Source organism: Diospyros lotus, chromosome 5, assembly GCF_014633365.1.
Source record: "Diospyros lotus cultivar Yz01 chromosome 5, ASM1463336v1, whole genome shotgun sequence".
NCBI lineage: Eukaryota > Viridiplantae > Streptophyta > Magnoliopsida > Ericales > Ebenaceae > Diospyros > Diospyros lotus.
This window is the reverse complement of record NC_068342.1, coordinates 37,082,096-37,092,957: the sequence shown is the minus strand read 5'-3', so window position 1 is coordinate 37,092,957 and position 10,862 is coordinate 37,082,096. Positions and strand designations below refer to the sequence as shown.

Genomic DNA, 10,862 nt, shown 5'->3' with positions numbered 1-10,862 from the left:
TAATGTTTCTCAATATTTTGATATAAGAAATGTTCTAAAAACACTGAAACAACACTCGCGAACTATTTTTGTACATCATAGACTATGTTACACGAAAACAGAAAAAATAGAAAATGTGAAAACGAATATTTTTTTAAAAAATAGACATAAATAAGATTCAAAACAGATATAAGAAATGTTTCAAAAACGAAGAAACGACACCTATGAAGTATTTACATACAACATAGATACCTCCCATATTCTTGCCATCAAGACTGACCGTATACATTTTATAATCGATTAAAAGAAGTACAAAAATAGAGAGAACTTAAATAAATTGGCGTCTGTGGCTTTAAGCCTTTAACAGATTAAATAAAGTAAGTAATATTTCTACTAATAAACTTCATATTATGTTATAATGTAAAAATTTTGCAGCAAACGAACCGAACAGAGAGGCTGATTTACAGGAAGACCAAACGGATATAGGAATGGAAGGTACATTAGCTTAGGTGGTGCTACCAGAGATCTCTCCAGAAAATGCACTTCCATAGGAAGTTGACCCTGTTTGTGAAGCAGCGCTCCGAGCTTTCTGTAACTGGCGTATCCTGAAAGCGTCTCTCGGGAGCGGTTGGCTTTGGATAGTTACGGTGTCGTCGTCTTGCCCTGCAAGTGAAAAAAAGTTTTAACACCTTGTGGATTCCTAGTTATAACCTGTCCCAAGCTCCAATAAAAAGGGTTGCTTTAGACAGACAACAGCCGACAGACAGCCAATATAAAATTTGTCTGATGAGTTGTGAGCTAAAATTCATGTAACCCATTGACATGTTAATGTTTTTGTTGTACTTGAATAATATCTCAAGCATTCCCTCTATGTCCTTGCGAACGAAAGTGTTCATACTTGAAATAGAAGTTGCGTGAGGCATAGAGAATATTGACATCGAATGTGGATATGATTTTTCATGTGTTGGCGACAAGCAAATGGGCTAAGTCATGGATGTCGATCCACCCACATGGTGCTCTCGACATGGCTGTGGTGGGTAGCAGCGTTAGGTTACTAAAAACACTCATTTTACAAAGTATTAGTCATTTTAATTATTATGTTTTTGCCACGTAATTGACTTGAAACAAAGTCTACAATTAACAAATGCTTCTAACAATGCAAGTGCACATCCTTAAAATAGGATGATTAGAAGTAATGTAACACGTCAAAAAGAGAGGAAGGGTTTGACATACTGTCTAGGTCTCTCCTTTTCCCAGATTGTCGATCTCCTGTTGTTTTGAAAGATGAACCACTTCGAACAGGATGAGGTTTGCTTGATCCAGAAAGGTTACTTGTACTAGGGGCCGGTCCCTGCAGTTTTGATGCTGCCACTGATTTCCCACTTTGTGCTCTTTGTATGTTGCTTTGCAGACAGACTGACAAGACAAAATCAATATCTGGCGATGGACCTAGTAATTTTGTCAACGAACCATCATTAGAAACAGTAAATTCAACATGTAAATATGTCACATATCTTAATACAGTTGAGCTGAACAGGACAAATCTGGGAAGGCCAAAGAACCAAGTATAGAGCATTTAAGTTGGAGCAATGGCCCATAAATATGCATGCACGCAAGGCGCAAGGTGACCGCATACTTCAATATTTTGATAAAATAATTGAAAATCTCCTGATTGTTTCCAAGCATAATTCAAATCCTTGGTCTCTCTCAAAAAATTAGTAATAACTGGAATTTTTTAAGGATTCTTGAAGTGAAACACTGCCAAATAAGATTCAGAAATCTAGGAAGTGCTAACAGGCCACAAGTTTCTTTCATCACTTGCAATGTTCAGATGAAACAAAATGGTTGTCTTGTATTTACTCATTATTATTATTATTTTTTTATCTTCAAACATTTTCTAATTGAGGCAGTTTGTAATATTAATACCTTTCCACGTAATAGCAGTATCGAAGTCGCAAGGAATCAGGGTACAAGAAGACAGGACTAGAATTTTGTGGATGAAGAGTTAAGGTAGTTGGGGTTAAAGCCACTTTGGGCCAAAAAACAAAATCGAAGTAAATCCATGGATTTCTGCAGTAACTAAAAGTCAAGGTTTAGGCTTAAATGCCAAGGTAGATAACCAGAATGAGGCTTGATATCATTACAGTTCTCACAAGTAAGATAGTGTGTAAGATTGCATTAGATGTCAGATGCAATCAATGGGCAGCTTGTCAAAAAGCTCTAGGGGTGTGATTAAATCAAACAATTGGACTCAACTTGCCCAAATTGAATCAAGGAGTGTTTAATTTAATTCAAAGGAATGTCATGTAATTAACAATACTGTTTTAATGGATGAAACAGAGGCAAATACAAAGTTAGGACTTCGCAGAATAGATTTAGAATCAGGATGATTTAAGATAATCACTAAAAACAGAACATATGGAGTCTAGCTTTATTAACAATAAAATGTGAATTTGGACAATGTTGAACACGAAGAAGTATAGACTCAGAAATTTTACGTAAACTCAGTTCCACATAAGGATCAAGAGATTGTTATTTATGACTCAAGATAATTAAGAATCATGTAAGTAGGATAACGTGCTAGGTATTTAGTGATCCAAAGATATAAGACAACAGTGTTAATTTTATTGGATAACTACGCATGCTTATGGAGAGTGTTTGGACAATTAAGAAACAATTATCACAATCCTGTAGTTGAGATATGTACAAAGGTGAAATTACAGAAATGGGATATGTAAAATACATTACCAGTAGAAATCACAGAAAATCAGCCTGTACAATGAAAACACAAGTGTACCTGTTTAACAAAAGCCAATAACAATAGCATCTATATTGAGGGAAATCTCAGAGGAAAAGGCTTAGCTGCGTTGAGTTGGATTCCAGTTCAAGAGATTTATGCACCTGCTAGGCTTGATGTAGCATTCCAACTCAGTGGAATAAGGAATACCCTCATAGCATCACTTTTAGAGTGTCTAAACCTATGATAGGAAATCCATTCCAAATTGCCATCAAGACTAAGAAACAACTCCACCTTGTTTATATTAGCTTAGTTTAAATCATAGTCCCAGACATAAGATCCCCTATTCCATCATCCCAATTGACTTCTTCACTGGAGGTTTCTCATTATTTGATAAGGCTGCTTTTAATAGAAGACCTCGTCTCCACATCCAAACCCCATCAAGGAGCAAGATAATCATAATCCATTGGCTCATCTTGAATTAAATGAGATCTTAAATTGAATCATTTCTTGCCATACATTTCACTACAGTAACAAAGAATACATTTACAAATCTCTCCAGATTATCAAAAAAGAAAAAAAGGAAAAAAGAAGAAGAAATAAAGAAAGAAAGAAGGAAAAAATGTGTCTTCTCAGCCATTGTACCTCATCAATGTGGAATGTGCTATTCAACAAGATTGAACCTTGAGATTGCTAATGTAAGTTAAGACCAGATACAAACTTCTATTCTATCTGGAGAATAATTTTCTACACTTGTATTTTCATCTTTAAAATTTGGTTTCAGCTAACAGTCTAAAAATGTGGTAATGCAATATAATCTTTAATTAAACCATTAGTTTTATTTCCCCCCCTCTTCTAATGAGATTGAGTTTATTTCCATGAAATATAAAATGAAAAAATCTGAACTTAATTCTTTTTCAATTCAAACCAAAGAGCTGAAGTTTAAATTCCATAAGCATTGACAAGGGCACACATAAAGGTGCAGAAGTGAAAGGGAATCCAGACTTTTTTCTCTTGTGGTAAGCAGAAAGGGCAATCCAAACCTTACCATCTACAGCAGGCAAATTTGCTATAAATGCTAGCAAGGCAGGTGGCATTCCTTTAAAAATTTCATTTGGTGCACTGAGTGTTCCACCACCAGTCAATGTGACGGCTGAAGAAGTCAAAGCGCTTGGAATAGCTGGAAGCCCAGTACCAGATGGACCTGAAAGATATCCAACCAATCCAGTCAAAAGATGCTAGGGGCTCAGCAGATACAATTGTTAAGTACAATAACAATCCCAAGCCTTAAATCTCACTAGTGGAGTTGGCTACATGAATTCTGACTTTACATCCATCTTTATCCATGGATAAATCTTCTATAGCACCATTACACCCCATGCCATGTTTCAAGGCTTTCCACCAAGTTCTCTTTGCTACAAACTCTTCTTTCATTCACTCACCTTGCAGATGCATCTATTGGTTTTCTTTTCACATGTCCAAAATATCTTAATCATGTTTTGTGCATCTTATCTTCTCATTAGGTGTCATTTTTTCATGTACAATCACATATCCACCATCAACATCTTTATCATAGGTATGCTCGTATTTTCCACGTGTCAATACTTAACTGCCTAACATTTTAATCCATTTAATGAAGATGATCTTATAGATAAGTAAACAATGAAAAAAAGTTATAGCATACCAGACTTTTGCCTGGGATCGTAGATCACCATCCTAGAAGTATCCGGATAAACAACTTTGGCTGAGGGATTTGAGTTGGTTGTTGGTCCGGAAGAATCCTTATCTGTCTCAAAAGTAGCAGGAGTTACAAATGATATTGAAAGAAAAATTATGACAAAATTGAGCTTTGGATAACATGTACCAGTACCTATAAAACCAGCTCCATTCGCAAGAGCAGATCTCTCAACTTTCTTATTGATGTTTTTCAAAAGCCACTGAAAATTAGTACCTTTATTAGAATCAAGAGCAATATATGAAGTATGAGATATACACTTTCCCAAAGAGTAGATGGTACGGGATAGATCTTTATATTAAATTTAGCATCCAGAGACCAAGCAAGATATAAAAATAAAATTTATGGAGAGGACAAGCACATAGAAATAAATAAGGGAAAATTGCCCCAGCTCCCCTGTGGTTTGAGTCATTTGCACAGAGACCCCTGTGGTTAAAAATGTCTCTGCATGTCCCTGAGGTTTACATTTTTGGCTCAGACACCCCTCCATCGCAAACAGCATTGATTAAACTTTTATCAAGATAAAGTAAGCTAAATTAAACAAAAATAAAAATGAAAAGGAAAACATTTAAGATGCAGAACTGGGCCCAATCACTATTCTCATACAACTAAAGGAAAAAAGCATCAACAAAATTGAGTTCACCTGTGTGAGTCGAATAACAGAAGTGTGAAACCATTAACTATGAAGCCCATCTCTCACATACTTAATCCTGTACCAGCTTCTTCTTCTGAAGCCCATGAAAAATCATGCATATAGGAACTACCCTAATTCTTCACCCTCTCCAAGTAAAAAAAAAAAAAAAATTGTACCAATCCTCACACAAATGCTACACTTGTTGATGCTGCATAACTAGTGTTACAAGAAGACATCAATATCATAGCAATAAAAGAAAGATGGCACCTTTTTCATTCCAATTTTGAAGGTAGCTACTAAGATAACCCAAGCTTATTTTACTATGTATTTTCTTAAAAGTTTCATTAGAATACAATGAACTAAAATCTAGGAGGACCCATGTTTTTTTGATAAGTCAAAATGTACAGACAAGTAAAGCAAAGGAAAGCAATAATACTTCTTGAAATGAAAGTTTTACATAAAATACACTCCAAACAGGAAAGGCTCGCTTTTTAAGGATATTTGATGAATAGAAGATGCTCCAAATGTTGCAAAAACAAAAAACAAACTTATCATAAAACTTGGAGAAGAAAACCAAAAAAATGAAATTTTTAGAAAATATAAATGCATAGGGGAAGAAAAGTGATGATAGAAACTAAATTCATAGTAATCAATGACCTTTGCTTCACAAACAAAAAATACAAACATGAAGTAGCCAAGGTTAGCCAAGGTCAGAACAGAAAAACAGGGGATTTTAGTCATATTAAATACATCATGGCCGATGACTCACTAGTATCGCTGTTAGATGAGGAATTAAAAGATATATAGAAAATATACAGAAGGAGCATCCTAGGACCAAATGACATTTCTGTTTAGCCAGTAAGTTTCTAGGAGACCAGGTGATAGTGACCAAGACTAGTCACCCGTCACTGCCACAAGTTTTAGTCAATTAAAAACTAAAATGTTAACAAAATGAATACAATTGAGATGCTAAAGTGGAAGTGTCTAAATAGGAGGAACTGGGTTGTAAATGCACAAATCTGTGAGATGTTAGAGATAGCATCCATCCATTGAAAATAAAACAGGAGAAACTGATGAATCCTTCTTTTAGGTAAAAGAGACAACAATATTCATAGTGGCAATAGCACTGGGGAATCTGGAAATTGAAGTTGAATTGAAATGGGATAAAAAAAAAATAAAAACTGCCACGTATTGCGGTTTAACAAAAACAACACATTTTTTATAGAGCAGAATGAAGAAAAAGGATCAGTGACCCAAGCACTTGGGAGAAAGACTTCATTAGTAGAAAATATAATTTCTCTTGATTAATTTGGCAAAGAAAAGATACATGATTCTACATTCTTTTGTTGAATGTAGAATTGTTATATAAAATTGCTCAACTACCTAAAATTTTTCATAGTGGAGGCCATACGAGCATATCCCTATCATGTCCATTTCAGAGCATGCAGCATATCTCACATGCTTCACAAATTCACATTACACAAGGAATAAACACGTTGAAATTAGAATAAAGTTTACAGGAAAAATTCCTTGTCACCTCACAATGGAGTAAATAACCCACCTCAATGGTTTCTTACATGAAAGATCAACAACTAAGAAACAAAAACCTCCTCTTAATACTATTGGGATCCAAGAGTGCAATCTAGATCGATATATACTTTATCCTTCTTCCATATGCTACCACACTAAAAAGTGTTCCAACTCCTAAATGAGAACGTTTAAGGGCCCAAGAGAGAGAGAGAGATTCAAAGTGTTCCAGAGAGAGAGAGAGATTCATACAATTGTTGAATAAAAAATTATTTTTACCTAGAAACTGAAAAATGTCTTCAAAATGTCTATCCAAAACATGTATTCAATTGATATATAATGTATTATCATATTGATTAATAATATTACTATAACATTAAAGAACTAATAATCATACTGCTTCTTTTATAAAATTAATACTATAAATGTAACATTCACAATATTGCTAATATGATAATATTAATTATAATTATTAATGTTATTGATTATAAACTTTAATTTTTAATTTTTTTCTACAAATTATAATATAATAATACTAATATTGTTATAGTAATTAGTCAACTTTATTATTTATTAAATTTTTACTGTTTATAATGCCAAAATTGTTAATACTTGGTATATTATCTATTAAGGTAAAACACACTAAACAGCCCTAAGGTTTGGCATAATTACAAGGAACCCCCCCTCTAGTTTGAAAAATTACAGAAATCTCTCTAACATTTAAAACTTGTATCCGCCATCAAAACATGACGGTTAAATTCTATTAAGTGCGAAAAATGACGACCTATTTCAATCTCTCTCCGTCTTCTCTCTGCATTGTCTATCTCTCTCCCCTCTTCTCCAGCAACAGCAACAGCAACAGCAACATGTTCTCTCCCCCCTTTCCTCTTTCTTCCATTTGATGAACCTAGCATCTCTCCCCCCTCTTTCTTCCATTCAAAGAACTCAGCTCCTCCTCTCCACCCCTCCCGTTGTCAGAACCCCAGAAAATGTTGTGGTTCAATCCATGAAACAGTGTTCTAAAACGCATTAGACATTAGTCGGGCGCCAGACTGGGGCTTAGCGTTTAGGACGCTTAGGCAGGCCTAGGTAAACTATTATCTTTTTTTTTTAAAAAAAAGAAATTTGATGTAGTTTCATGTTATTTTTAGATAAATCAAAGTTAAAGACAAATAAAACTTATATATATATATATAAACAAATCAGATGGATTGGTTGATAGAGAAATTTATATATATATATATATATATATATAAACGGTGCCAATTGTGCTTTGGCCACCTAGACCCGATTAATCGGGCACGTCACCTAGGATGCCGACTTGTATGTATTTGTGGCGGCAAGGGTCCGCCTAACGCCTAGGCCGCTGCCTAGGCCGTGTTTTAGAACGTTGCCATCAAACCCAAGAGTTCGCTAGAGTTTTGCGAACGAACCATCACAATGATCATCAATGGCTCACCAACCACCAATAGTATTTTCTTTCTTTTTTTCCTTTTACTAAAATGATACAGAAGAGGGGGGAACGAAAACTATAGGGGTACAATAGTCATTTTACATTTTTTGTTTCCACAAAAGAGGTCTCAAACTAGAAGTGAGGTCCATGTATTTATGCCAAACCTCAAGCGTGGAAACCCAATAGTGTAATTTACTCTATTTATTATGAGTCAAATTTTCCCTTTAGTAATAGTTTCACTATTGTATAGTTGTTGAAAAATGATTTAAATTGAGCACACTAGTTTAAATTAATGAGTTGGGAACCCAATAAGCTTGGCCACCCAAAAGACATGCATTAACTAAGAACTCCAAAAGACATTTATAAATTAGGAAGGCATCCCGACAGAAATTAATAAATTAAGAAGTTCAAAAGATTAGTCTTTGAATTTTAAAACATTCATGATGAATATACATGCGCGGGCCCACATTATTATAGATTGGGCATCTAAAATCTAGATATGAGGTCAAAAAATGCTTATCCCATCGATTAGTGCAAACCCATGAGGGATTAGGATCGAATCCGAGCCAAGTTGAATTTCAAATATATAGTTGTTGGATTTCTTGCACAATGGGAAGCTCCAAGTATCTTAAAGAAGCATTGTCAGGCCTCTTAGCAATAGATTTGGCATTTGGTTCAATTATGGTTTTCTCTAACAACACTAGTAACAATCATCGTCCCGGGGTTTGGGAAGATGGTGGAGGCCTGGTGGTTGTCATGACCCCAAGGATATAACAGTAATACATGTTATATGTTTTTCCTATTAGCTGTATTTTTTGTTATTGTTGTTAATACCTTCAATTGTAAGCCTATAAATAGGCTTGAGTAGTTAGAGAAAGAAGTTGAATAAATAATTTGAATGATCTGATTTTCCCTCTCCCAATTCTCCTAGTTCTCTCTCTCATCTCTCTCTTCCTCCTCAATTCTGTCCATTTTGTTCTTTTCCTCCCTTTCTGCCCTATCTTCCTTTAATTCTTACCAAATTCCTTCCTAGAGACTAGGCAAATCCTAAGGTCGTGACAATTGGTATCAAAGCCAATCCTTCCTTGGCTGTGATTTCAATCAAACTTTAGTGAAGACGAGGCTGAGGTGATTTTGGAAATCTATAATTCATGCACGTTCAAGCAATAATTGAGTCCGGAGAACTTGCATGCGATTGAGTTTAGAATCGAGATTTGGATCTGTTTGATCTGAGAGGTGAAGCGGAATCCAGATTGATCCTAGAAGGCGAATGTTATTGGTTGCGTCGGAATCGCTAAACGGAGGAGGGCGGCTCGAATTGGTGTTGAGATCAGGCGAGTGACTTGGAATTGAGGTGTGTTGAATCACATAAGAAGTGACGAAGTGTGGCGAAGCAAAATCATATCTGATCAGGCAGCTTTCAGAATCGGGGATTCGTAGCAAGGTTTGACGGAGGTTGATGCTCATAATCGAAAGACTATATTCAGCTACGGAATCAAAATCAGGAAGGCGTTGCAAGCTAAAAGAGTTCCGACCGGACATTGATTTAAATTTTCAAGCGAATCAAAGGGCGCAGCGGAAGTAGCCCCGAAAATGAGAAGCTGGTCGGTGATTAGGTGTGGAATTGAACAAGTTACGGAAGGAGATTCAAGAAGCAGCAAACTCTGGGAAATTCTGGAGCCAATTGGACGGTGATTGGGCATGGGTTGGGGCGATTATTGAATCTGATTGACCGAAGGAAGCTAGCAATCGATTCGGAAGCCTCTTATTGATCTAACGAAAACTCTATGATATAAGTAAAAGCCTCCTTGTCAGGTTTGAATTTGCAGTTCGTTAATTTCATGTGCTTCGAGAAGTTTCCTTCAGATTCTCGGATGGTATGAACTGAAAATTGCTTGGATTTTGATCGTGTTTTTGAAGTCTGGAGTCATCGCTTAGTGAGCTGCTCCAATTTATTGCCTAAGATCGGTCGAATTAACTAAATTGAGAGACAGACACCGATTCCAGCTGGAGGGGAAGTCATTATTGGCTGTTGCGATCAACTTTTGGCTGTTGCTCACTTAATCGAAAGGTGATTTTGATTCTGTCAGGTTAAGTAACAGACCAGTACGCATGATGTGTTACTGTTTGTGATCAGAAGGCAACAAGGCTAAGCAATGTAGGATCCAGAAAGAGATCAACCCTGGCTGAATTGAGGTTAAGGCAAGTAGGAAGCTGCGGTCGGAAGTGGTAAGAAGGGAATCAATATTTTCCAGAAATAGCTTGTGGTCTTTGGAAGCTATTACAGGGGCGGGTGATTGCTGATCTATAGCAATTCCAATCTGATTTTGCAGAAGACTCAGGGAGCTGAGTGATTGTCACGGTTGCATTTCAGATGAGGCGATTATTGGAGGTTGTTCAGTAACAGCTGAACTTTGGAGGTTGCTCCTGCATCAGAGATTAAGGAAGATTGCACAGAACAACGCCCTGTGGAAGATAGGTTTTCTAAGGCAGTTGATCATTTTAAGAGGCGGAATTCTGAAGTTAAGGAATCTAAGGCAACGCAGGAGGCGATGACCCATAGCCGGGAGGATATTGCGGCCAACAAAGCAAACATGCGTTAGGATCTAGCTGCCTCTCGAGAAAGAGTGCAGAGTGACTTGGAAAGGCATAGGGAGATTATGGAGCAACATGTCCAGCAGATCAACATGTTCAACATGCTGTCTTCGCTACCTCAATGCCGGTTATCACCGAATTTTTCTCCCCGGGCAGTAGCTGATCCAATTCTGCCCAGCCAAGGCACCCTTCCTATGACCTA

At 36.4% G+C, this 10,862-nt stretch overlaps 1 protein-coding gene across 8 annotated transcripts in view; it reads right to left on the bottom strand.

The window, feature by feature from the left end:
• Window positions 1-275: 275 nt before the first annotated feature.
• The window catches only part of LOC127801033 (cleavage stimulation factor subunit 77), a 76,570-nt gene continuing 65,983 nt past the window's right edge, over window positions 276-10,862 (bottom strand). For 6 of the 8 annotated variants that reach the window (XM_052335822.1, XM_052335820.1, XM_052335823.1 and 3 more), the window contains 5 exons: window positions 4,587-4,653; window positions 4,401-4,502; window positions 3,765-3,920; window positions 1,213-1,428; window positions 276-642 (listed from right to left, as the gene is read on the bottom strand). In XM_052335822.1, coding sequence (XP_052191782.1) covers window positions 485-642; window positions 1,213-1,428; window positions 3,765-3,920; window positions 4,401-4,502; window positions 4,587-4,653 — 699 coding nt within the window. In that variant the 3' untranslated portion in view covers window positions 276-484. Of the gene's footprint in view, window positions 643-1,212; window positions 1,429-1,551; window positions 2,958-3,764; window positions 3,921-4,400; window positions 4,503-4,586; window positions 4,654-10,862 lie in introns of those variants that run through there. The other 2 variants (XR_008022927.1, XM_052335826.1) reach the window with 2 other exon arrangements.